At 47.2% G+C, this 26,593-nt stretch overlaps 2 protein-coding genes across 2 annotated transcripts in view; both read right to left on the bottom strand.

The window, feature by feature from the left end:
* Positions 1-511: 511 nt before the first annotated feature.
* LRRC58 (leucine rich repeat containing 58) lies at positions 512-15,880 on the bottom strand. Its single transcript, XM_052666149.1, has 4 exons — positions 15,153-15,880; positions 7,615-7,743; positions 6,076-6,353; positions 512-4,715 (listed from the first exon to the last, which is right to left on the bottom strand). The coding sequence occupies exons 1-4, from the start codon at positions 15,863-15,865 to the stop codon at positions 4,507-4,509; spliced, it is 1,329 nt and encodes a 442-aa protein (XP_052522109.1). The 5' UTR covers positions 15,866-15,880; the 3' UTR covers positions 512-4,506.
* A 1,748-nt stretch (positions 15,881-17,628) lies between these two features.
* The window catches only part of FSTL1 (follistatin like 1), a 43,078-nt gene continuing 34,113 nt past the window's right edge, over positions 17,629-26,593 (bottom strand). Inside the window, exons 7-11 of the mRNA XM_052666292.1 lie at positions 24,890-25,008; positions 23,971-24,083; positions 22,678-22,788; positions 21,021-21,118; positions 17,629-20,756 (exon numbers count right to left, since the gene is read on the bottom strand). Of these exons, the coding sequence (XP_052522252.1) occupies positions 20,712-20,756; positions 21,021-21,118; positions 22,678-22,788; positions 23,971-24,083; positions 24,890-25,008 (486 nt within the window). The 3' untranslated portion in view covers positions 17,629-20,711. The remainder of the gene's footprint in view (positions 20,757-21,020; positions 21,119-22,677; positions 22,789-23,970; positions 24,084-24,889; positions 25,009-26,593) is intronic.

The following is a 26,593-nucleotide window of genomic DNA, read 5'->3' as shown; positions in this document are numbered from 1 at the left end:
AACAGAACACAAAAAACTATTAAGGATGTAGAAGGGAACACGGCATTACACAAGAAATGGGAACACAGTACACGATCAGAAAATTACATTCGAAAAATGATTTACAGGTCTCTGAGCGCATTAGGAAGAGGGAAAAACAATTCAAGAACTTCACTAGCGTTGTTCCACATTGCTAGAGAACTCTATCATGCACTGCCCTCTCTTGTGCTTAGGTTGATCCTGCCATTTAATTACCTCTATCTTTATACAGTGGAGTTAGACGTGGGGAACACAGGCAAAATAAGGTCCTGCTTATGACATTCTCTGATGTGTTACAAACGAGCTCCAATAGCCAAGAGTTTCAGCAGTCCTTCTGGAAGTTTCACCTACTGTTGGTTTTACACAGCACAGAACAGACCTAATCCATTCCCAGACTGTGTACAGCCCCATTTGTGATGTACACAGCTCTGCGAGCGTTCTGCTACAGTAATACCGAGAGTCGAGACGTCGGCAAATAATGGACACACACAGCTGTAGAAATAACATTTTTGGTTTAGTCTTTACAGTTTGTCTTACAGCTCATAATGAAATAATGTTAGAGATATTCTACATTCAGACATTTTTAGCAAACTACATTTTAAAAAACATAAGGCACTTTAAGGCTTCCTGAAACAACTGTTCACGAGAAAAATTCAACAGGAGGGCTAGATGAGAACCCTTTCTCGCCTTAATGTTCAGGTCAGTAAAAGACCAATTCTCTAGTCAGTCAGGCAAATGAAATAATCAATGGAAGCTTCCAAGATAGAGTTACTGCTGCATTAGTGTGCATTCTGAAGTAGTCCACTTGAAATATCTTCAGTTGGGGGTGGCGATGGCAGAAATTCATCTGCCCGGCGTGAATAAGATGCATTAAAAATAGTTCTTTGAACTGGTTAACAAAGACACAGTGCAGGGATTAAGTTTCATTACTTTCATTGGATTAAATTCCTTCCATTCATTATTGCCAACGAGGGTAAGAAACAAAAAGGAGCTGGTTTTCCTCTCCCTCCCCCCTACTCCCATTATAATTCAACACAAGATTTCAAAGACTCAAAATGACCAGGACAGAAGCCCAAGAAAAACTGCATCTGGCCACTTCAGAGTATGTTTAAATATTCATTACTGACTTCCTCAAGTCTCACCTCTTATTAAAGAATAACAAACATAAAAGAACTGGCAACTGTAGAAATTGTTCCCAGTCAAGTTGATATTTTGCTTCTTTTCCCCGTGATCTCACTGCTCCTGTTAAGTACCTGCATTCAGAAGCATCAGCTCCCCTTGGCAAGGAGATGGTGACACAAGAGGAACAATGCAGGCAGGGCCCAAGACCCTGCGGGGAAGATGGAATGAGCAACTTTCCTTCACACACTTGTGTCTCAGCTTAAGAACATTTTCAAAAGCCAGACATGCTGGGCTGCTGTAGCAACAAGGGGAATGATACCAAAACACTGACTGAAGACTGCAGCCAGAGGCGCATCGGAAGCAACTGAAATGCGCTATTAAAATCTGGCAAAAAAGAAAAAGAGCTACAAGACAGAGCACTGGCAAAACCAGGGCCTGCTTCCCAGGGCCTCCAAGGAAGGGATGGTAGGAACCTGCCATCCGTCAGCAAATATCCAAGTTTCATCTTACCTATTTTATTGTTCAGTCTTTGGGGGCTAAAATTGCTGAAAATGTGGATTTCAGGGAGGCTCAGTATGTTAGGCACGGCAAGTACCAACCTGCATCCCTAGTGCTCTCACATCCACCTCCACGGGGAAAAGAAAACAACTAACGAGTCATATCTCTTACAAGTCCCTGATTGTTTTAAATTCTGACTTCTTGAATTGCACTTTAAATCCCAGCAGCACAAAGAAAAATCATTAGCTATATTCACAAATACATATATATTTTTAAGAGACGTTTTATCAAGTGGAAAATGTATAGATATCCATTGCATAAGCTGTCAACTTTTCACTCGGCTACAGCAAAGCAGCTACAAAAACAGATTAGTCTATTAGCATTATCAGAATGGGGGTAGAGATGGGCTGCTTGTTTGGTTAGGCAAGAAAATGCACCTGAGGAAGGAGCTAAATGAGAACCAGCCACCACTCACCTTGGCCTGTCACACAGATAGGTGTTACTGTGAAAACAGGAACCGTGGCAGCAAAGCGGCTGTGAAATCTGACTTTGTCAAATGAAAAAGACATCATTTCAAGAGAGCTGCTACTCAAGAGAAGAAAGGCAGGCAGTACTCCACAGCCCTGAGCTCAAAAGATCTTGGAATCTCAGTTTACGTGGTTCACTGTAACTGGCAAAAAAGCCACATTCCTGATCGTGCTGTTAGTCCCAACTGTTAAAATCAGCAGTAAACTTAAAATTGTGGCTCTGCAATCAGTTTACCCTCCATTAGCTTTTGTATGACAAGATTCAACCAGGACACGAAGAAGCATCTGAAAGAAGAGATGAAGAAAACGTCCGCCACTCACTAATCCCTATTTCACCAACAGCATGCAGTTGTTCTCTTTTCAAAATGGAGGGTTTGTCTTTCTAAGCAAACCTCATGAAATTTCCTAAAGTGATACCCAGTTGCTTTGTACATGCACCTGTCTTAAAAACACACTTGTGAACATGATTGGGAAAGGCACAGGGCACGTGTCATTCAATTCCTTATGTACTTGTTGGTTGCACGATTTAGATTAAGTTGCAATAGTTAATGAGCAGATAATTTCTTTCAAATTCAAGTTCTCTGCAAAGGAACCAGGGAAGCAATCAGTACCATTGAGGAAGTGCAAGGCAAGAAGTTAAACCTGCACACTGAGACAGACTGGAATGCATAAAGTTTCACAGACCTTGTTTGTCAGGTAGCATTAAAAGGAAAATTCTAGCTTAAAAAAAATAATCACTAAAGCTAATTACAATGAGTAGAATTATCAAAGTGCTTTAATAAAGTGTCAAGCATAATTAAACAGGACCATTAGCACAGAGCTGCCATAAGATATCCTAACAGGCACATGTGTTTTCCAAATGCAAGAAAGAAGTACAGGTTTTTAATTACCCCCTTAGGACCAAAGTGGGTGAAGTAAAGTTACGCTTGTTCATTTTGCTTCTTAACATGAAATATTTGCTCTGCTCATGCATTCAAAGGCACGGCTGGATTTGCCATACTGAGACTGCAACAAAAGCACTGTCTGCAGGAAATACTGAGAGGAGCAGCTCTCACTAAGCAAAACACCGACAGGTGTCATACTTCAAAATTCTGATTTTTTTTTTCTGTGGATTTCCTTTCAACATAGCTTAAGATAAGCAAATGTGTTACTTGAATAATCCAACAGACTGCCAGTTCCACCACAGCAAGAGCAAATGCAAATAAGGAAGGGGCTTCAAAACCACCCCCAGCTCAGACAAGGTGTGCTATGTTTTTTTTACTGGCTTTTCCTTTGTGTTAAGAAAAAAAATCCAAAAACTGTTCTTTGCAGCACGTCTCTCAGCACCTCCAATTCACTAAGGTGCTCTCTGCTTTAAATAGATGAGCTTAAAGATAGATGGTAGCCCTGCAGCAAGCACAGGAGAGCTGCCTGCTGCAGCACAGGAACATGGTTGCTTAAGGAAAGGAAATGTCAATTAAGACCTTTCCTGCAATTCAGATATAAAAGTAGATTAGCTTCAGCAAGCTGAGACCCAAACATATGTTAGAGAGCATCACATCTGGTCCCGTGCACAGGCACACGCGGCCACAGGTCCGAGATAATATCAAGTCTCAACAGAACAACTGATCCATATTCTGAAGGCATCAGAAAAAAGCAGCGCTCCAAGTGTAACAGGAAGAGGCAGAAGGAGGAAAAAAATATTGTTAGGAGGAAGCACTAAGGGCAGCCTGGTGTAATGAAAGGGAAAAAAAGGTGGCTCAGTTGTATGGCTATAATGTCTGCAGCAGCACAGAGACCCTGTGCCTCCAGGCAAAGGAGCAGTAACCAGAGTTTGGAAAATCTACTCCAGAATAACAAAAAAACAAAAAAAACCCAACTCTCATTTGGTGAATGGGTTCAAGATCTGTAAATGAAATCAAAGGAGACAGAAAGGAATCAAAATGCTATACAAAACATTGGGATCCACGCATACCCACGTGGAATCATTAGCCTGTTCCCAATTTTCAAGGATCTGGCCAGCCTCCTTTGCTCTGCAGGAAGACTGAAGTCCTGTGAAGTGACACATTAAACGCTTCTTGACCTGCCAGTCAGGACAAAGCCCCTCCCCAGCCCACACGTGGGGGTCACCCAGACAGCAGGCATCTCTAACAACCCCAGGTACCCTACAGGCAGTATCCACTGAGTTAGTTCTCCTAAGTAGCGCTGCAGCAAGCAAGCCAGGGCTTGCTAAGGTGCTCTGCCCTCTACAAGGACTCGAGGAAAGTTTCTTGTGAGCCCCTCCGGCCAAGGGCTCGTGCTTTGCTGTTCCATTATTATTTTTCAAACACTTTTCCTTCCTGTCTTCTTGTTTTGTTCTCTGTTATCCCAGAAGGACTTTCTGCATCCTGCGTGCAGCAACGCTGGCTTCGTCCTCGGAGTCAGACTCACTCTGGGAAGTGGAGCTCTGGGAGGCAGAGCTGCAGGGCGAGGAGCATTCCGGGGAGCACAGGTAGTGCATCAGCGGGATGCGGTACTTCCCACAGAAGTCAACAAACTTGATTTGTCTGACACAGCTGTCAAAGTAGACACCTGTAAAGGCAGAGGGCACAGTAACAACATGTGAGACTGTGTGAGGAGTAATTCATGCGCTCCGTGAGGTTGCTGCATGTAGTCCAAATGGCTTAAGTTAGGATTTAACACAGCACTCGATGTGGAAGTGGAGGGGATACTGGAGAAAGAAGGGACCAGAGGACCTATGGAAACACAGAACTTCTCTCCTTGGTGCATTTCTCCTTGGTAAAAATCTCAGGCTGGGAATTTGCAAGCTTCTCCTTAAATGCTGAATTAATTCACCCACTCTGTTTACAAATCTGTGAAGCCACTTCTACCAGCTAGCAAAAATGTGTCCACAAATAGACCCTCTCTCTTTCATGGCTCCACTTCTATTCTGCCTGAGTGAAGTCACCACGCTGAGTTTGGATGCTGTTTGCCATGGCAACAGCATTGCTGTAATGCGCAATTACCTTCCCTTCCTGTCACAGAGAGTGATTTTAGACACTGACATTTTCAGAAGTTTCCAGCAGTCTTTCAAGTCCTGGCTGGTATGGAGCAATCTTTTCTCCTGCAGTGTCACAGCAACACTGCAGTGCTATGCTAATTCATGAGGAAAAGCAAGAAAAGAGGAAAACCAATCCACTGTTATTCTAGGCCCGTTCAAAGCTCTAAAAAAGGAAATATTTATTTCTCTTCCAACACACAAGTTGCAGCCCTTCATCGTTTCTTACTGAACCTGTTTTGATATTGTCCCACATGGAGATAAGATAACAAACTGCACAATGACTGCAAGGTGTGTATTAATGATTTTCCTTAATCTTCTCAAGGCTAAATGCACAGATCATTTACTCTGAATAAAGCTTAGGCATTAAGCCAAATTAAGCCCAAGGATTTCGGGCTTATCAACAAGTCCTCTTCATACAGGTACTACTATCCAAGCAAGAGCTAAAAAGATGCTCTTGTTAACCACCAAGCACTACAGCTCCCCTCTTTTTCCGCCTGGAAAGGAAGCTTGCTGTTCAGCAGCCCAATTTTAGAAGTTTGCCAAAGTTCTCCTGTCAGTTACTCAGACTGAGTTATTTTAGAGCAGAAGGGTCAGAAAATTCAGAACATAAAAGCACAGTGGAGTGCTGGGATGAGCTGTCGATGCTCCAACAGAAACACTGTCCGACATTTCCATGTAATTGTAGTAAACCAGTGCTAGAACTTTAAACGCCAATCCTAAGAAGAGTGAGTGAATCAGGATCCCTCAAGACATGTTTCAGGAGAGCTAGAGCCAATGAATTTGATGCGACAGCATATCTAGACTGGCTGAGCTATGAGAGATGTGGCAAGTCAGGGGGAAAGAAAACCCATCAGGTAAAAGCAAGCAACAGAGCAGCGAAGGTAAACTTACCCCCACATTTAGGGTTGGGACAATTGCTGGCCAAGCTCAGATAGCGGACAAGATTCTCCGGGAGATCACTGGGAGCGTAGGGAACATTGCGAGTTTTAATTGTGCGTCCTGCCAGTTCCTGAAGGCTTGGGGGGTTGTAGGTCAGGTCGCGGACGAAGCGAACCACCAGCGGGTTCCCTCGCAAACTCAGCTCCTCCAGGTGAACCAGGTTAAGAATCTCTCGAGGGAGGTAAGTCAGCAGGTTATTGTGCAGGCTGAGGGAACGCAGGGAATGCAGCCTAAGGATGGAGATGGAAACACAGTCAGGATGTGCAAGAAAAGTCATCCCACACCTGCATTACATACAGATCTGACTACTGTCCTCCCTCTTGACAATTTCTTCCCTTTGGATTTTCTTCTTTCTAAAGCATAAATTCTTGCTAAAGGTGATGCTGCTACTCCAGCACTCACAATGCTCTAGAAAGCTTGGCTCAGCTCTTGAATGCCTGCTGAAGAAAGTCTTCCATATGCTGTGTGCCTCTCAGTACACAGCCCACAGTCCCCCCATCCGCTAAAAAAGTAGAAGTATAGAGACTGGCTGCTTTCAGCAGGAGATAATTTTTCCTTGTACCCAGTGCATGCACCAAAAATGGTTCCGTGCAATATTTTGAATAAGTCACCTGCTCTCCCTCATGCATTAAAGATGAATGCTGGTAGGCAGCCAGTTCTGTGAAGCCCCACGTTTTCATTGCTTGCAGCTGCATCATCCTGTGCTGTGATACACCAGATCTTAAAAGCTTAGCAAGGTCAGGCCAGGCTAGTTCTGCTTGGGTGACAAGAGTACCCTGGCTTTCAGAAGGCATGTTTCAGCACAATGTCCAGAGATACTCTCAAGTTAGTACAAGTTACAAGATACCTGGAGTCATTAAGCGTTGTACATCAAGAATAATCCCAATAAGCCATCAAATTCCAATTGAGAAAACTCCATGCTGCCATCCATCTGCTTCTGGGGTTACAACTACACACTGAATTTTTCGCCTCCCATCTTAGACTATCCATACAGCATTTGAAGTGTCCTCTTCTCCCCATTATGCAAGACTTAATAAAGCACTATGTCATTCTCTAGGATTGTGTTGTGGGATTTAATGAATGCTAAAACTTTCTCAGATCCCAGAATAAGAAATACCAAGGGAACACAAGGGATGGTACAGAATAAAGGCAAACAAAGGAAGGCTTTGGCTAAAACAAAACAAATCAAGCATTCATCACTAAGAACACAGCAGCATGGCAGCTATTTATTCTCAGTTGCCCAGGTACTCCTCAGAGTTCCCTGCACAAATCTATAGGTTCACTGAGCATTGTACAGTTGGTGATTTCTTTTCCACAACACTTTGACTGAGATTTCCACATTGTATCTTTGCAGTCTGCCTGCAGCACTAAGGATCTCCACGTTGACACTGAAGGACAAATAGGTCCTCCCACTTGCTTTTACCCACAAAAGCAGAAGGAGGAGTTCAAAGGGTTAATTGCAGCTGTTGGCTGATGACAGTAAATACTCACTGTGCCAGCTGAGGTGGAATGCTCTGAATCTTGTTGTCACATAGCACTAGAGAGCTCAGAGAAGGCAGGTTTGCTAACTCAGGTGGAATTGAAGTAATGAAATTCCCTCCAAGGTACAGAAACTCCAAACTGAAAAAGAGAAAGCACTGCATTATTTCATTAAGGTCATTTCCAGCCTCATTTAACAGCAGGTCTTCCCATCTCACGCATTTCTTAAAGAGAACTTACAGCTGACTAAGTGTGAAATAATTTGCTGAGGGGAAAGAAGAAACTGTTACACATCACAATTACAATAGAGCTGCTGTTTTGCAACAGATAAGGTTGAGCTTTAAGTCCAGACACCCACAGCAACCGTTACATCTGCAGACAGGCACAAGACATCAGCTCCATACGCAAAGCTCCTGCTCGCCCTTCCAAGGAGGAGCAACCCACACTCAGTCTGCACCACTGACACAGCTCCTGCTGCTGCCAGCACGAGTTCTCAGTTTCAACAGGAGTAAAGCAAAGTGGCTCCCCCTGAAAAAGTCCACTGGTACTGGCCCTGCATGAGGGCTGGTCACACTGCAATGCCATCTGACTCCTCGGTGTCTAACTGCAGCCTTTCAGAACTCAGACGCATCCCATCCCACTCTGATACAACTCACTTACCCACAGCACTCCAGCTGCAAGAGCGCAGGGTACACTAGAGTCACGCAAGCACGCACACATGTCAAGCAGACTGATTTCAGTACAGCCATGTCACGGAGCCCAAAGCTACCAGGGACACCAGCTGTTATAGCTGCAGCTTGAGTCTAAATAATAAAAACACCTCCTTGCCAAAACTCAGCAGATGGGAGACGGGACTGAGCAGAATCCTCCAGCCAAGTGGAGTGTCCATTATTCACCATGCACCTCCGCCCTTGCTGGACAGAAGATGTTAGACAGCAACTAATCATTGCCTTCTCTTCCATACAATCTCTGCAAGGCCCCATGGAATGGAGTCAGAGAGTCTTCCTCACCTGTTCTCAGCCATGTGCAAGAGAAATAGAGGAAGACTCAGCTTCTTTGGCTGGGAAGGGACCCCACCACAAATTGTGGTACACGCTCAGCTATGACAAAGCAGCTACAAAACAAAGCCACTTCTAAGCCTTAAACTGAACCTGACCATCTGAAACAAAGGAATGAATCTTGCTTCACCTAAGAGATCAAGTGGGACAGCATTTGTGGAGGCTATGCTCAACATGCAAGGGAACACGCAGAGCAAAACCAGACACCATTCAAGAATAGCCTCTCTTCAACGTGGACAACCTGTAGGTGGGGGTGAAGGGGGGGCAGGAGGGAGGCTGTTGTGCAGATAGTACAAGGGGAGAACATGTTTAATTAAATTTTGATCCCCTAACAAAGGAATTTCAACCAAAATTCCTCCAGCCTACATTGTTTCCCAAGGTGGACTTAGGCTGCTTGGGCCTCATTAGGCATTAACTGCTGACAGTACAGTTCCTTTGCATATTTTAACTCTGTGCCATTGCTGGAGCTCATGTTGAAAAGTGTTGGGCAAGGGAATTTCAGTAATGTGGATTTCAATGTTTAAATAAGCTTTAGATGTGTACAGGTCTCTATGTCCTAGGAAAAGTGAATAATTAACTCTTTGTCCTCTGTGCTTGAAGACACAACCACTACAAACTCATTCTACTGGGGAAGGGAAAAAGGGAAGCAAAATATGCAGTAAACGTTTTCAAAATCCCTTTCAAGCCATAAAACACATTTCAAGATCAGCTTACTGCACGTACTTAGCGTGCAAAACACTGCCAACAGACTTAGAGCTTTCAAGTCCATTCTTTTTAAGGGCTGCGTAATGAGGGCACTGTGACTAGCTAAGATACAAAGCCCCAGCACCAGGCTACAAAGTGTTGCTAAGAATTCACCAAATAGTCTTTCACTGGCAGCAGAGGGCTTCTTAAAAATTGTTCTCCTTTTACCTACCTTCTGGATCACTTTTTAGAGGTCTGCAGATTAGTAACTGGGACTAGTCCTGTGCTTACAATTTGGAATTTATCCCATACATTTAAGGCATGAAGTAGGTCAGTTCTGAGATTACTTTTTCCTCACTAGGAAGGATTCAGTCTCTCATCTTGGCTGAGTAAGACCGAGGAATTCCTAACAGCCATTTCTGAAGCCAAATCAAGTCAAAAGAACTGTTTGAGCAAAGCTCACCACGACCCAGACCAGGATTTCAAAGAGACACAAGCGTTTTGTAATTAGAATTAGGCTGACCACACCACAGGTCACGGGTTGCTGCTCACCTACTCCTGTTCTCACTCCACACTGCACTAAGCCCCAACCTGGAGGCTACGGCAATGCTGGCTCTCCAGCAGCCCTGCTCGAGGAGGCATGCCTGACCAGGCTAAGCAGTGCAGTGACACAGTGGCTGGCCACAATGAGAGCTGGCCCTTTTGGAGCAAGGAGACGAGGTCAGGGAGCTTGTCTGGCTGCAGAGCACCCGGGTAGCAAACCCCCAACCGTGCCACAACCAGCAGCTTGTGGAACAGCCTGCAATAAAGCAACACGTGTTTGTCACAGCTTTCCATAGGAGGACCATAGCTTGGTGGCTGCGCTAAGTAACCTCTCAAACCTGGTTCATAACCTTTCACAACTAGACCAGACCCAGATTTTCTGAGGAGCATTAACCTGCACAATCACAGGGCCGGCCAGCTAACGTCTCTTGCATCAATGCACACACAGAGGGAGAGATCAATTTTTTCTCTATTTCCAAAAGCCAGTCTAGGAACTTAGAAAAGCCAGATGTATGTAAGTGCTCTTACATATAGGAAGGGAGTGGGGCAAAGCTCAGAGCCATGAAGCGGCTCAGGTGGTGGCAACGAAGCATACGTACAAGATGCCAAGAGACTGCACGTGCCTGCTAGAATATGTCTTGATGTTTCCAGGTTGTCCTGTACCACAAAACAAACCCAAACACTTGGTAACTACGAAGAGCCCACTCAAAGCACAAGAGCTATTTTTAAATGCCCTGTCAATTCCCATAACCCTTCCACATCACACTTCAAGGGGAAAACGTTTTCTGGTACAGAAGACGGACAAAATTTCAACCCATCCAGTTTCCCCATAGATGCTTCTCTGGGTAACATTTAACAGCCGACATCAAACAGATGCATCTAAATAGGTAATCTAAAAAGAAACGGTGACCCTGAAATAGCTCCAGGTCTGTTTAGGATAAATTTTTTTAGCAAGGAATTTCCACAGCAGCTGGAGGCTCATGCAAGGGAGGATTTTAAAAGCAACCCACAGTACACTCCTGTTCACCCTGTTCTACGGATTTGTTAATTCCTGGGAGAAGAGCACTGCCTTTGCTGACATGCAAATTCAAGATCAAACAGTTGTCTAAAAACTATTTGCAAAACGTTTGAAGAGGGGAAGAAAAAGGGAGGCAGCAAGCAGATTTCCTAACGCCGTATCTTTATCAAAGCTTCATTTGCTGTGTTTCCCACACTGTAAGAACCACTCTTAAGTGTATGCTTGTCTGACATGATTAATACATGCCATGAATAAAAGCAAATACTCTGGTTTTCATTGCATCTAAGCCTTGACACAGACCTTGGATGAATCCAGCGATGAGCTCGAGGCCTTTGATCCCAGTCTTTGTATAACTGGGCTTTGCTACATGTTTCTAAGCAAGAAGGAAAGGAACACATATGGCAGATGCCTGGAAAGAGCCTGCTGCTTTTCTGTGCTCTTCTGCTTGCTCCTGGTGCTCCAATGCGCACAGATATTAACTGAAAGAGGAACACTGAATTTGAAACTCACATCAGGAGATTCAGGGGAGCAAAGGCATTTCACTGAGTTCCTAAGGATTCTTCCCTTCAAAGCGCAACACGCCCCCCAAAGCACACAGCCACGAGGACAACGTGCACCAGTAAACCACAACCCACAGTGCAGCAGAGCTGCACTTTGACAGCCTGCCTCACCAAAGAGATTTCGTCCAAACCCAGCAGAAGCTGATGATGGCACTTCTAACTCACCAGCCATATTACACGACAGTTCATCGTGTGTCCCTAGCTGGACCAGCAGCAGTGGGATGTCTGCGATGCTCATCACATGGAGGAGCTGCTGGGGCTACAAGCCATGCCAGAGACAGAACATGTGACCATCTCACACGGCAAACACAGCAAGGCCCATGCTGGAGGGAGAGCTGCAGAAGAGATGATGCTTAGAAGCACTGACATTAAACTCACCTTTTTGGGGGCAACAAACACAAAAACAGTGCAAAAAGAGTTGCTCTCACCAGCTAGTGCACTTTCTACCCTAAATTCACAGCAACAACCGATGCTGCAATCCTTGTACAATGCAGTCTTGCACTGTACCCACATTGCTTGCTGACAGAATCTAGGGGCAGCAGGAGGAGCTGGCTCAGCCATAATACCATTGAAAAATCCCTCAGTAGGGCTCACATTTATTTCTCAGAAATTTAAAAGGCTGTTCCAGATCACCACAGACTAGAGATCATGGAATCTGTAGGAAAGAGCAGCACTGCATTTTCTAAACATCTCTGACAGAAAACAAGAAGCAAATGCTTTATCCTTGGTGTCAGCTTGCTATGACCAGCACCACCCTGCTGCCATCACAGCAATCATGGTCACCCATTTTAGAACCCTCAAACACAAGGACATCGGCAGACACTCCTTCTGAAACAGCCTAGGAGGTAACATGATCAGCTGAAAACTGCCCACTTTCAACACAGGACCTTGTGCAGCACCCAGGGGACAAGGACAGGGCAGATGGCTGAGGCTGGAAGCAGTAAGACAGCAGGACTGGCTGTGGTTCTCATCCATCACAGTTCATTACCTCACCAAGTCCCAGGGAACATGCTAAGACGACCTGACACCAGCTTGCTGCAAAGCTGTGGGTTTATTACCTTCATGCGAGTAAGATCACCTGACACATCTCTCACTCCAGAGCCTCTGCATTTGCACTTGCCAGTTCGTTTCTCCTCCTGCAGCAGGTCAGAGCTGCGAGCTTTCCATTCTGTCAGCCTCACTGCACAAACTCCTTACCTGCTGCATCCCTGATCTTCATTAAAACTGATGCATTGTCCCTTCAAAAACTACACGTGGAGCAAAGGAAAGATATGAGGCTTAGCTAACAAGAATTTTTTTAAAAAATTCAAAGCCCGGACGTTCTCTTGAAACGAGAATTATTTTTAGATCTCTGCAATTCAGCTCAGCTCTATAATCAGAGGCTGGAGCAGATGAGAACTGCTAACCCTGGGAACTGCAGTACCAACAGAAGGAACATGTCAGTTAAAGTGCTACCTGCTTTTCTCTGTGGTCTTGGAGATCATGAGACATGAGGAAAAAAAATGTTTTATGGGAAGTGGGACATGGAAGAAGAGTCAATGCCTTAGTTTGCCATCAGCAGTGAGATGGACATCTTGTAGCTTGAGCTGTGTGACTAGTTCCTATGCCAGGCCCCTGCTGGAATTCAGAAACTAGCAGACTCCTCCATCCCACAGCAGCCAGTCCTGCTCTGCTCCTCCTCAGGTTTGCTTTACCTACTTCAATGCCAGGCATGCTCTCTTCACCGACACCTCTCTCATTGGCAGATGAGTCTGACAGCAGCTTCTCTCTCTATTCCCTTTTTGATAAGGGCGTTAGGTCACCAGCTACCTGGTTCCAGTGATCCCATTCAAGATCCCCTGCAGAGGAATATTAAATTACAAAGTACTGCTTTTTCCAGCTCTGGCAAGTAAGTGTGCTCCTCCTTTTTGTTATTCAAGCAGTCCCAAATGCAGAAGGGTTGCTGATGGCAAAGAAGCTGACAATCCTGGAGGAGCAGGGGTTTACTATCTTGAGCTAAAGTTCAATTTTATTACAGTGACACATTAGCAGAAGTTCAACAAGTTAACGGCGATTACACAGGAGGCAGACACAAGCTGGGTCTAGTTTAGTTTTTCTACCTGACGCATCACTTTGTAACGATAAACCCACAGCTCAATAGCTTTGTCCGCATTTGCCCTCTCAGAATTGTCGGTCTGGGGCTCATGCATGACCAGTGAAAGAAAATCCACAGGACAGGACAAACAGGAATCCTGCTTCAGGGCAGGCTAGAGGAAGAAATAGCGGTAGCTTGAACAGCAATGTTGCACAGAGCACAGTCCGCTGGGGCACCACATGCTGTGTGTGTGACGCAGCCAGGTGCTTTCCTGGGGTCAGCTGCGTGACAAAAACCGGGCTGGAGGCTTGTTTTGTTAGAAGAAAAATAAAATGAGACAGAGAACCATATCCACAGTTGAGAGCATGCAAGGGGCAGCAGAAGCCTCTGCCTCAGAGGTAGCCACAACCGGATTCCAAGCACAACCCAGTCAGCTACCATGGATGCTATTGGAGGCAACACAGGTCATCTCTGACATCAGCCTCCTTTCCTATGCAGGTAGTGCCACTCTGCTCATGTTCTCTGTTGCCCCTGAAGAGCTAAAAAGCTGAGACTCCCCCTTGATGCGCCAACCCCAACCCAGGATGTAGTCCAACTCAAAATGCACCAAAGCACCTCTCAATTCCAGCTTAGCACTGCTCCTCAACAAGAGCACGTTGTGCCATACCAAACTGCATTATGTTGCAGTGGACAAAACCATTTCCCTCCAGCGTTCCAGTAGCTTTACTATGCTCAGCTACAACTGTGGGATGTAGCACCCCATGCACTCAAGCTTCCGCTCTGCTGAGCCACCAGGATGAACCCAGTCTTGTAGGGTCAAGGTTGCTGGAACTTGCGTCAGAGAGAGGCTGCTTCCAGCAAGGCTCAGCAAAGGGCCAGGGTGAGGAGAGGTCAGTCTCAAAAAGCACAGGGTTGGTCTGAGGCCCTGAAGACCAGCAGAACTCACTGAGGTGCCCGCATGACACCGACGAGTCAGAACACTGCCCGCAGCTTGTGGCAGGCCTCAGAGGCACCCGTCCCAGGTCAACACAGGCAGCCAATAAATACCACATGGACGCTACATAAGATCTCTTCCCACCCTAAAAATGTTCTCGGTTACCATGATTCAGCCCTCAATCTCTGCGTCACTGGCCTGCAGCAGTCTGATCAGGCCCCGGCACCAGATGTGCCATGACCCCGAGGCGCAGCCCAGGGCTCTGCGCTTCAGACCCATCAGATCCATACAAATTAGATGGGTGGAGAGAAATAATACCAAAACACAAGTAAGCACCCTAATGAGACTGCTGCTGCATCAGCAAAGAGGCCCTGGCATTTGCATAAGCCACAATCAGATCTTCATCCTCCCGCGCTGCCCATCAGCCGTGAGCTACACCAGACCTGAGGCTCGGCTTCTCTCTCCCCCGGAGGTATTAAAACCAAAACACGGAGCTCATACCAACCACACTGCCATCAGTGTGGCCCGCACCGAAGGCCGGGGCTTCGAAGGGCTGCGGAACAGCGAAAGCACGGCAGAGCACGGCACAGCTCGGCACAGCACGGCGACACGAGGGGCAGAGGTGCCCGAGGACAGCCGAGCCCACCGCCCGCGCCGCTCCGGGGCCGCGGCCGCTCACCTGCGGAGCTCCTGGATGTCGGGCGGGATGCCGTGCAGGCGGTTGCCGCCGAGGCTGAGGCTCTGCAACCCCCGGAGGCCCAGCAGGGCGGGCGGCAGCTCGGCGAAGCGGTTGCCGCTGAGGTTGAGGACGCGCAGGGAGCGGCTCAGCGGGGCCTGCCCCAGCGCCTTGGGCAGCGAGCCGGGCCCGCCCAGCCGGTTGTTCTTGGCCAGCAACGTGTGCAGGCGCGGTAGGGCCAGCAGCTCCTCGCCCAGCTCCGCCAGCCCCGTCCCGCTCACGTCCAGCACCTCCAGCGCCGGGAACCACTGCGACAGCCCGGCGGGCAGTGGGCCCCACAGCCGCCGCGGCGACAGCACCAGCCGTCGCGCCTCCGCGCTGCGCCGCGCCGCCAGCTCGGCAGCCAGCTCGGCTGCCGCCGCCTCCTCGCCCTCCGCCGGGCCCTGCCGAGGCGGCTCCAGCTGCGGCTCCGCAGCCGCACCGCCCGCCGCCGCCATCCCGCTCGCCGTCCCCGAGCGCCCCTCCACTCCGTCCGCCCAGGAACCTGAATAGCACCGCCACTCTCTAAGGCCGTGCTCGATCCCGGGCCCGCCGCCCGCTGAGGGGGGAGTGGCGACCGAGGCCGAAGGGGCCAGAGCGTTCGTATTCATGTTTCGGGGCTTCCGCCGGCCGCCGCAGGGGAGGCGGAGACCCTGCCGCCGGCCCGGAGCGAGCATGCGAGGGAGGAGCGCCTGAGGAGAGGCGTGCGGGGTGGGATGCCGTTAGCGCCGAGGGACGGCGGTACGAGCCCTTCGTTACGGCCCAGGCATCGTTGCAGCGTCCCCCCGACCGGCCAGGCACGGAGCGCCTTGTCTAGGAACCGCGTCCGCATGGTGTTCTTGTATCTTCAGGGATGCCCTCGCCTGCGCCTTATAGCGCAGCTTTACTCCTAGGACGTTAGCAGGGCTTAACCCACGAGGCTTCCGTCTGTAGAAATGCCAGGTTACAGAGTGATACCGAACTGAGCCGGCTGGTACCACGTATTACATGCACGAGCAACATGAGATTCCCATTTTCAGTTTGTTTGAAGCTCAACTGCAATGTGATGAAGTGCACGTAGCCACGCAGTACAGTTACTCACCAATACTCATATGTGGTTTACTGCCTAAAACAGCAGCTCAGAAGCCTTGCCAGGCTTCTGCTAGAGGTGGGCAACAGGCTTCTTGTTCTTCATCCCTTCCACAGCCAAAATCACTTAGCCTTGCTAAGCATGCGTGTTGCACGTGGCAAAGTATTTATAGTAGAATCTAGCTAGATTTGTAGCAGACACTTCCTTCTCGTCCACCTTAAAACCCTGGGAGTTCTAGAAGCAGAGATTAAAGTCAGAAAATAGACCTATCTAACAGCTGAGCACTGAATGCCCAGTGAATGTCAGCACTAAGACAGCGTGCAGAGCAGCTCATAGAATAAGGATGTCCTGTGAGCATTATTTGGTACAGTGTGAAAAGAGCAGAACCCAACCGAAGACAAACATTGTGAGCTTTTCTTCTTGACTAGTTCAATGCTTCTTAACTAGCCTAAGGCTTCTGATCCGTCCTAGTAAGACAAGTTTACAATACTTTTACTCATTATTATTACTTCTGAGTTTTCCACTTGGTCCGTCTGTTTTGTGAAATGCACTGCCCAAATCAGAAGGTTCTGAGACCTCTCCAATGCCTCATGGACAGAGTGATTGCACCAAGCTTTATGGCCTGTGTCCCTGCATGCTTCCAGGTACGTTTTGCTCTCTCAGCAGCATGACCCTAATTCACCTTCATCTTGTGATCTGCTGTAACACCAGTGTTTTCCTCTGGAACACTCCCTTATATACCTGCCTGCATGAAGCAGGAGAAATCAAGTCCACAGAGGGCAGAACCCTGATCTGGCACTGTGCACTGTGCGGTACAAACAGAGAATCACAGAATGACAGAATGGCCCGGGTTGGAAGGGACCTCAAGGATCAAACTCCAACCCCTCTGCCACAGGCAGGGCCACCAACCTCCCCATTTAATACCAGACCAGGCTGCCCAGGGCCCCATCCAACCTGGCCTTGAACACCTCCAGGGACGGGGCATCCACAGCCTCTCCGGGAGCCTGTTCCAGCACCTCACCACTCTCTCTGTAAAGAACTTGAACACATAATGGGTGGGCAGCTGCTAGGGGAGCAAAAAGAATTCTGAATGGATTATAAATCCCATTGCTCAAAGTGCATGGCTGGGAGGTAGTTGTGGCTGCAGGCAGTGCTTCTGCCACTGGCTTAGCTTGTGGTTGTGGCTTCCCACTTCTCTTTACAGTTTCACCAGCTGGAAACCACAGAGGGTTTGCGTCTTACATTTGTCAAATGCATGGAGATCTGTGCACAAATGCCACCACAGGATGTGCAAAATGCAGCTGTTTTTTGTTTGTTTGGTTGGTTTTGGGAGACGAAAATGAGGAATTGAGGTAAAAAATCAAACAAGTGTTCTTTTTTAAATTTTATTTGGCAGTAATATCCAACCCCCCGCCCCCGCTTCAAAATATTACAAAATCAAGTAAAATAAGTGCACTAAGGAAACCTACAGAATACTGATAAACGTCACACACATACAGGAGGGAATATAGAGGGAAGAGTAGGACTTGTTTGTTTGTTGCTTAAATTTGCTTTTTTAAAATAGTGCCTTCCCTGCCACTTGCAGTCTCTACAGCAACTGTCCCAGAGGGCAACACCTGGAACTCAGCACTCCCTTCCTCAACAGCCAAGTCACCCTGCAGATGACAGCTGACCCCCCTACCTGTTGTGAGTAGGCCAGATGAGAATCTCCAAGGGTATCCAAGGCAGGTGTCTCATATGGTTACCAGTTAGCCTTTCCAACCACCATCATTCTCCACAGTCACATATTCCCTCTGGGGGTACAAGGAGGGAAATGTTCCCTTCTTTCCATAGGGGCACATTCACTGCACCCCGACACCACACTGTCCTAGGCTATGTTACAGGGCTTGTTAAAAGAGCTTAGCTTGCCTTGCCTGAAGGAGCAGCCAACCCCTGGCCTCAGTCCAAGTGCAAGCTCTGTGAATCTTGACTGCTAGCATACAACTCCCCAGCCTACCCCAGCACGCATCCTCACAGACTGCAGCATCTGCAGGAAGCAGGAAGGGGACTGGAGAATTAAGCCTACAGAAGCCTTTCTGCATAGATTTCTCCTGCACCATGCTTTGCTTCTCCCAGTTGGAGATCTTCCTGCCTGGACAATGAGATGTTCTTCCCATCCAAGGAAAGCCTTTAAGGCAAGCTGTTGTGTTTTTTTCTAAGGCACTTCAATGATCCAAGCTGCAAGGTAGTGAGCTGGGAGGCATGAGTTGGGGCAGAATAAAGCAAAACATTCATTAACTATGTTCCTGTGACTCCAGAACCAGCACATGATGCTGCTTTGTCCCTCTCTAAGGGAGGAGCTAGGAGATGTCTAATGAGTACTCCTGTTCCACCAAACATCTCCTTCAGGGCCACCAGAACACAGTGACTCGCAGTGTAGTCCTGCATTATTTGCAGCTCCTAAGGACTCATCCACTCAAATCACAGGTCCTAGCTTCTCAAATCTGGATCTTCATGAGAGAAGAACCCCTGCAAGAACCAGCCCCATTCTGCACTTACTGTGCCAAAACATCCAAACGTGGCACAGTAAGTTATGATTCCCACAGCAGATGTGGCACTGCATCAGTCAATGGAAATCCTCTGGATTAACATCAAGGACACAGCTCAAAGACCAGACAACTTTGAATAATCATGGTTCTCAGGAGAGACCACAGGAAGGATCAAGCTCTCTTCTTTTCCTACGTTTGCAAGACACCAACTCAGTCTTCTTCTTCAAGGAAAACACTGTGCCAGCAAGGAAAGGTGGAGATGCAAGCCCTGCTTATCTCCTCTCAAGCAGAACGTGCTTCTGCTGATGCAGGCTGAGTTTCGCTTCAGTAAGCACTATGGACAGCAAGACACCTGGCAACAATTGCTGAAGTTGTTCAGAAACAGGAAGACAGAAGTCACAGGCAGTCCTCTTGATTCAGGGATGTGCCACTGCTTGGGATGCACAGCAGGGACATGAAGGGAATGTGGACAGAGGATGCTTACGTGTGTAAGTATATGAAGTACACTAGACAACTGCAGGAGAAAATCAGCTGGGTGTGAGGCTAGAGAGGTGACTGTCAACAAAACAGCTGTTCATTTTTAACTGGGACCAATGCTCTGAGAAACAAGATATTTGAAAATGATCTGCAAAAGGTAGTAAAAAATGGTCTGATCAGAGACACTGAAAACTGTGTCAGTAAGAAGGGTTCTAGCCCTGACCCTGAACACACACTGGAATTAAAGATGAATGCTTCTGCCTTATCCTAGAGGGAGATGGAAAACCCAAGATGATGGCTAACAGCTCAAACTTCAATTGAACAGTTTTCTATGCAGTTAACCTACTAATGGCATGCCTCGTCCCTCTGTCTCTAGACTACCCTAGGTCCCTCTGGGCACTTTAAGACTCTGGGCACGCGGTCAGTGCTAGCCAGGGGAGCAAAAGCCAAAGCAAGCTGCAGTGTCAACCTGTGTCTAGCAGAAATTACATCCAGCCCTGCCTCTTTGCTCATTGAGGGACGCTGCAATGCCCAAGTGAGAAATGCCCTGTAGCGTAGGGCTCACAAGTTGCTTGCTTGTGGTGACTTGAGTGCAGTGTGATACAAATTGTGCACGGGGCATTACAGCACTGTCACTAACAAAAACCCACAGGCTGGGTTTTTGTGAAAGATCTAGAACTACGAAACATACAAATGCTGAATCACTACCATAGGAAATAAAGTAATAAAAAACAAAACAAAAAGGGGAGTCAGCATGTGAATGTGATAAGAAAAAATATGATAGCACCTTTAAGGAGGGGGCAAGGAGAGTCAAGAGTGAGATGAGGTCAAAAGGAACTGTGTTGTGTTGTAGCCCACAATGTACTGGAGGAGCTGCTGGGGACAGTCTGGTGGAAAGTAAGGAGGAATGTGCTGGACTCCTGCCAGCAGCATGGCACCATGACTTCCAGGTGTCACATGAGGCTGACCAGCTTTGAGGAGCTCAAATCAAAGTGGAGGGTAAGCGGGGCAATGCCCTTTGCTAATTATGCCCTGCAGCACATATGCTCAGCCAAAAAACTGCCAGGCCTGTGCTGGTGCTGACAACTGTGAATTGAAGACCCCCCTCTTCTATCCAGCACTGACCTCCATCCTTTCCCCAGATCTAGGGGAGCAAGAAATCCCCATTAGCTCCTGTGAGAAACCACTGTGGAAGTGTCCCAGGGACTGCTGTAGCTTCCCCCCAGCCTTCCAAGGCCCCAGCAATGAAGCTCCCTGACCTGGTGAGCTCTGCTCCCCTTTCCTGGCCCCATTCTCTGTGTATTACAAAACAAATAACCCATCGCTATACAATGTAAATATCTGTGACTGGGCAACTGTAGCAGACACTTGTGCATATTGAAATCAGAACTGGAGGACAGGGCAGCAGGTTGGGCCCATCCTCCTGGGCTCCTCCGATATGGAGGCCCCTTACATCTCCTTGGTGCTCATCTTCTTGGTCTTCTCAGCCGTCTCCTGAAGAAAGAAAGCACAAAAGTGAAGCTTTGCACGGACATGGTTTGGCAGTGCCCTGACATTCTTTGGTCCATCCATGAGCAGTGACAACACTGTTATATTCCTCTACGCCCCACGCTTGTATCTCTTCCCTCAGACAACTAAGATGTCTCCTTGCCGAGTTCCTCCATCTAACAGAAGCCTCCACATGGCAGAAGCAGAGGGAATACCTCAAACAAGGAGAGACATTTGTAAGCAGATCAATCTTCCCAGCCTCATACTAACCTGATGCTTTTGCAGCTCTTGAACATATCTAGCTAGCTCCTCCTCAGTCAAGTCTTGACCAGGCTGTTGTCTGTGAGCAGTCATCTTCTCATTCTTCCCTGCAAACAGAAATGGAATTCAGTTTTATCACAAATGCAAATTTCATGGACAGAACCATGGAAAACAGAAAGAAGCAGACCAGCAAGAGTATGCCTCAGGCTATAGCACACCTCAAGTTTAGTGAGGCTTTACATAGTCTGGCCAGATCTTCCTTGAAAGAAAATCAGTGTGTGGCTACCTTGGACTTCAGAACCTGGGCTTCCAGACTGTCCCCCTATTGACCTACACCGTGATAACAACGTGATAAGAAAGAGGCTGCACTCTGCTCTCCTCTGCTGTTATTTAAAAAGTAGCACCTCTAATAAACTCAAACATTTTGGCTTCTTGTAGGGAATACATAGAAGCTCAGTGCTACAAAAGTACAATGGTGCTTAATGAAAAGGTAATTTTGCTTAGTGGAGATGCATCTTGCTGATGTATCTGATCTGATTCCTTGGTTTTATTATCTGTTTAACAATAACCTCTGACCCTTCTACTGCTCTGACACAGGCAGAAAGTGAAAAAATTGCTGTCCAACTGTGTGCTTCTGTCATGGATGCAAGGAATTAGGTAGGCATCAACACTGGGTGTAACACTGCAACTTTGAAGATTGTTTCTGGGCAGGCAGAAAAGAGTCCCTCATTTGGTTGCTTAACATCTCACAGCTCCGCAGGCAACTCTATGAAGTAAAACAGTTATCTTTTCTGAGGTGAATTCCTGCTGCAGCAGCCTAGTCCAAGCTGAGAGAATCCCAAAGCTTGCGCTGCAGACTAACAGAAAAACATGAAAGAAACACTGCACATACAAACCTGATGCTGTTTTCCTCTCTCCTCTCCTGCCCAAGCTATGAGATTCTGGCTGGCTATAGATCTGAACGTGCTGCTGACAACTCCAGCACAGCACTGCAAACAAAGCTCATACAAAACTTCGGTTTTTGGGAAGAAGGCCAGAAAAATGCAGTGCAGTGCTGAGATGGTGAACTTCATTGTGAACCTTTAAAAACAGCCCTCCAGGTGAAGAACAGATAAACCAACAACCCTGCCTTTACTACAAACACTACCTCCCTTCATCTCTGTCACAATTCTTCTGCTTTGCAGTTCTTAATGCAAGAAGCTAAAGCGCTTTTCTGACATCATTGGATTAAGTCTCATTTATCCATTCCTGAGGCATGACTCCTGTTTTTCAGATACTATAAATATAAATACAGTGAGGATACATATAGGATACAGCTGCCCTGCTCACACCCACACATAAGGTTGCAGACAGGAATCTACTTGGTTTGTGCACGCCCCAAGCCAGCAGGATGCAAAGCAGCTCTGGTCTGGAATATCTGCTGCTGAATTTTCATGATATCAAGCTCAACCTACAAAGCCCAATACCATTGTTCCCAACTCAGTTACACACTTTCTGATCTCTAGAACAGAACCAACTTGGGTCTGGCCATCTTGGAGCAAAGGATGATGGGAGAACCACCAACAGAGAAGGTAACAAAGAACATTAGCGAGCCCCTACAAAGCTGGAAAATAAAAATCCCTTTGCACAAAACCAAATACAATCATCCTCTGGAAAGCATACAGACCTTCACATGTCATTGCAGTGCACACCCAGTTCCCACAGGCACAGACGCAGCGGTTGCACTCCACCTGGGTCTCTGCTCCATCCTCGTAGGTTTCGTCTTCCAGGGCACACTCTAGAAAAGCACAGAACAGGGATAATAGTTGTACCCTACAGATCCAGGAGATAATTAGAGAGAGGAGGTACAATCTCACTCTCAAAGAGAAGCTGGGAGATACCTTTGGAAGAGGCCACCAATCCACCAAAGATTTCAGGTGGACCGCTATGACAGCAACATTCACATTGAATTCACGTGTGTGAAATTAGCTCCAAAACAATTATTTGGGAAAGTCATACACTTTGCTTTGTTTCCTCAAAAGCACACATTTCAAGTTCTCCATCCCAAATGAGATCTTGATATTGGGTTTGCTTAAATGTCCTGACCTGCTATATGTAGAAAAGAGCATCCAGAGTGAAAGTTTTGGTTACTGTGAAACGAATCCCTGTTCCAACAGGGTAGTTGCTGGGGAAAGCATGTGTGTTTGCTGTAGCCCTAAGAAAGGAAGGAAATAAGAAAAGCTCTCTGATTTTAGTTCACATTTCTTCTCTATTATATAACCATATAACTATAATCCTCAAAGCACTTAATTGTGGTGGTTCAGTGAAAACCATGCCCTCAGGGATAGAGACGGCATCTCTGGTTTCCTACTGAATATCCCCTAGGAAGCACAGCTTGGTAGCTTGGTGTCACTGCAGTGGATGTAAGTCCAGCACCTTTGGACCAGCAGGCGAAAGCACCCCCTGAGGAGATGATTAGATGAATGGCTTGGCACGCCTGGTCAGCAGAACACTAAGCTGATTCCACGTAGCACTGAGCAGGATTTGGAAGGATAGCGAACTTTGAGACGCTCGTCATGGAGGGTTTCTGTGTGAAAGGCAGAGCACAGCAGGACTTTGTTCTGGTCCAACTTTTCTAAGTTATCCAGACATTAACTCTTCACATGATTCATATCCGTGCTGTTAAATACATGCCTTGACGATCAAAGCATACCTTATCCATTTGACCTACGTCCCCGCTTCTGAAATCCAAACCTTTTAAATCACATGAGCTCTGGGCGCTGTGGGGGAAACAGCAGTATGTTTGACAATTTAGGGATGGGAGAACAAGGGGTGCTGTGGGATAGCAGGTAGGGCACATATCAACATTAACTCTGGGAATGGAGTTACAGCATCCAATGGCTAGCTCAAACTGGTCCCTTTTCTCTGTTCCCTTACTGGGACCCCCACTAGTTCCCCAATACAAGTGAGGAATGCCTACTTTTCTCCGGTGGATTAAAGGATGGGCTGAGGCACTTGAGAAATTCATTGAAGCTGAGCTTCCAGTCAGCGTTTTCATCTGACAGCTCGATGAGGGCATCTATGCAGAGTCCCCTAAAACGAAACACAGAGGCATGTTCTGCACAGGGCTGTACCAAGTCATTCCTTCCTCTACTGGCTTCGGAGTACAAACAAGTTAAACCAGTCACTGGCCTCAGAGTATGGATGAGTTGAACTAGTAACAACTAGGAAGGTTCTGAGATGCCAGGAACAAATGTCTTCTGCAAGAAAATCTCCCTGGTGTAAACAGAAGAAAAACAGACACCTTTCTCATGGCTCCCGAGGTGTGCAGGGGCTGGTATTCAGAACAAATCAGGTAGCAGGAATAGCACCCTGCTGACATCTACATGCTGTCACACAAGTACAGATGAAAGCACAGTTCAATCACAAGCAGTCATTGTCTTGCACGCAGGGGCACAGAAAAAGGGAAAGTTCTGAACTATGATTGCATGTGATGGTTGCACCAGTTGTAATTACGGGCTCTCCATGAACTCTGTTCTCCCACCATGTTCCTTGCTCTGGATATAGCTATCAGTCAAGAGGCAAGCATGGAAAAGCCACTGGGAAGCCAAATCACTAGGAAATAAAAAAGACAAATTTTCTCTCATCCAACTCACCTCCTGGCTTCAAAACTATTAAGTCCAGTGCAAAAGAGAGTTGGAATGTATGGCCCAACCTGAAGGCTAAGGGTAGGACTGCTCCTTTTGATGGCATTCACATCTAATTAAGTGAGAAGCCATTTCATATACAGTTAGATTTGCTGATTCTGTTTTTCTACCTGCTATTTTCCACGTTTGTTTTTCATCCCCCCTTTTTACCATATCTGGTCCTGTCCTTCTGGCATCCTGCCCATTGCCCACCTGAGCAGCTTGTTGGTCTCCTGGTCCACGTAGGTTGTGATATTGACAGCAGTCTCATTCTGCTCCACAAACTTCAGGAATTCGGTAGAGTCCAGGCGAGAATCACCATCATCAAAGTTCTGTAGGGAAAGATGGAAAGATGTGAGAGGGTCTCATCTGCCAACTCAAAGTACCCCTTCCTTATTGCTCTTCCATAGGTAATTAGCATTTTTGAAGCACTAATGAAGCGGGTTGCATCATCCCTGTTTTTCACAAAGAACAGAGGCTCAGAGAAAAACAACATATCCACACTAGCATCAGAAATGGGAGACCTGGCTCTAGCTTCCTGCTCGCTGGTAAGCTACACTGCCTCTCATTCACCTCCTGTTGCTTGATTTATGGCTCTAACCCCATTCTTTCTCTTTGATCCAGCCAGCTCCCAGCTTTCTTATATACCTCCTGCCTTAAAGCAGACCAGTTGTGCTAAAGAAGGTGTCAGCTTTCCAACATGTGTAAATCCAAAGCTGCATACGGACTGTGACAGTGACAAAAGGGAAAATCACAGGAAGCAATTTTCTGCTGATCCCAAAGAAGGAACAATTTAATGCAACAGCTAAACACCTTGCCACCAGCTTCACAGGGTCCTGACAGGACTCCTGGCACTGACGGGCCCGATTTTTAGCCCCAATGTCCTGGCTGTACTCCCACTACAGTAATTGTATTCTGCATCCCTGTTTGGAGATGTCATATCACAGCGTGGGGCACGCAGCAGGAGGAACTGCTGGGCCCCCTCAGAGACAGCTGCATTGCAGTGAAGGGGAAATGAATCCTGCAGGCAGACTCCTGCACGAGATGCTGGTCAGCCTCTGCCATATGACTTAGGGCAGGTCACTGCACCTCCCTGAGGAGGGCTTCCAGGAATGCTCAAACACTGTCTGCTGCTATCTCTGGTTCAGGAGAAGCATGTAGAGCTAGGAAAATATCCGCCTGTGCTGAAGGTTGTATATAACTGCCCCTCTAATATATTTCAGCTTCTGCAAGATGTTGAAGTCTTTCTCCCTGTTTGTTTTGAAAGTGGCCACAGCTCTCTTAATGACCCAAACTGGGTTAAGGTAGTTTGCTTGGCTTTCAAGAAGACAGTATGCATTTACCTGATCCCCAAGAGACACTCTAAGCCACGGCAGTTTTTCACTATTGGTCTAATCTCTAATGCAGGGTCCTTCAAGGCCAAGGCCTGCCTGGCGTTTGACCCACATCCCAGTGACTCACACAACGCACGATTCCAGAAGGGAGAGAGCAACATGCCACATCTGCAAGCTCCTCTGGTCAAGGAGAAAAGGGAAAACCTTCACCTCCTCCTTGCCTGCAGTGTTTATTGCCTTTAGGGCAGGAGTCAGGCCATTTGCGGGGCAGCGCAGGGAGCTGTGGGCTGGGCGAGGCAGGCAGCTCAGGCGAAACAAATCTGTGTGCGCGTGAGTTCATTTACCTTGCATTACTTGGATATCTCCGACTTGCTCCAAGCCTTGAATTCTGCTTTAAATGTATTTCAAAGCTACTTGGCTGTTGACATGGAGGATTACCTTCTGACAGAGAAGGAAACTTGGTCCAGGAAACGGCACGGCTCTGTCATGGAAACTTTTGCCCCCTTGTGCCTGGGATCACTGCTCCACAAAAAGGTGGAAAATAAGGGAACGTGAAGCTGTCTGCCTCTGAGCTGTGGGTTTT

The sequence above is a fragment of the Tympanuchus pallidicinctus genome, unplaced genomic scaffold (assembly GCF_026119805.1).
Source record: "Tympanuchus pallidicinctus isolate F22 unplaced genomic scaffold, pur_lepc_1.0 scaffold10, whole genome shotgun sequence".
NCBI lineage: Eukaryota > Metazoa > Chordata > Aves > Galliformes > Phasianidae > Tympanuchus > Tympanuchus pallidicinctus.
Note: the sequence above shows the minus strand (reverse complement) of the source record. Positions and strands in the feature narration are given on the sequence as shown.

What these genes read in the sequence shown, in the direction of transcription:
- LRRC58 (XM_052666149.1), bottom strand. Translation starts at nt 15,865, where the DNA reads ATGCTCGCTCCGGGCCGGCGGCAGGGTCTCCGCCTCCCCTGCGGCGGC. An exon ending in GACATCCAGGAGCTCCGCAG is followed by an intron (nt 7,744 to 15,152) that starts GTGAGCGGCCGC and finishes TCTCTTTTTCAG; the next exon opens with TTTGGAGTTTCTGTACCTTG. An exon ending in ATTCCACCTCAGCTGGCACA is followed by an intron (nt 6,354 to 7,614) that starts GTGAGTATTTAC and finishes CTCCATCCTTAG; the next exon opens with GCTGCATTCCCTGCGTTCCC.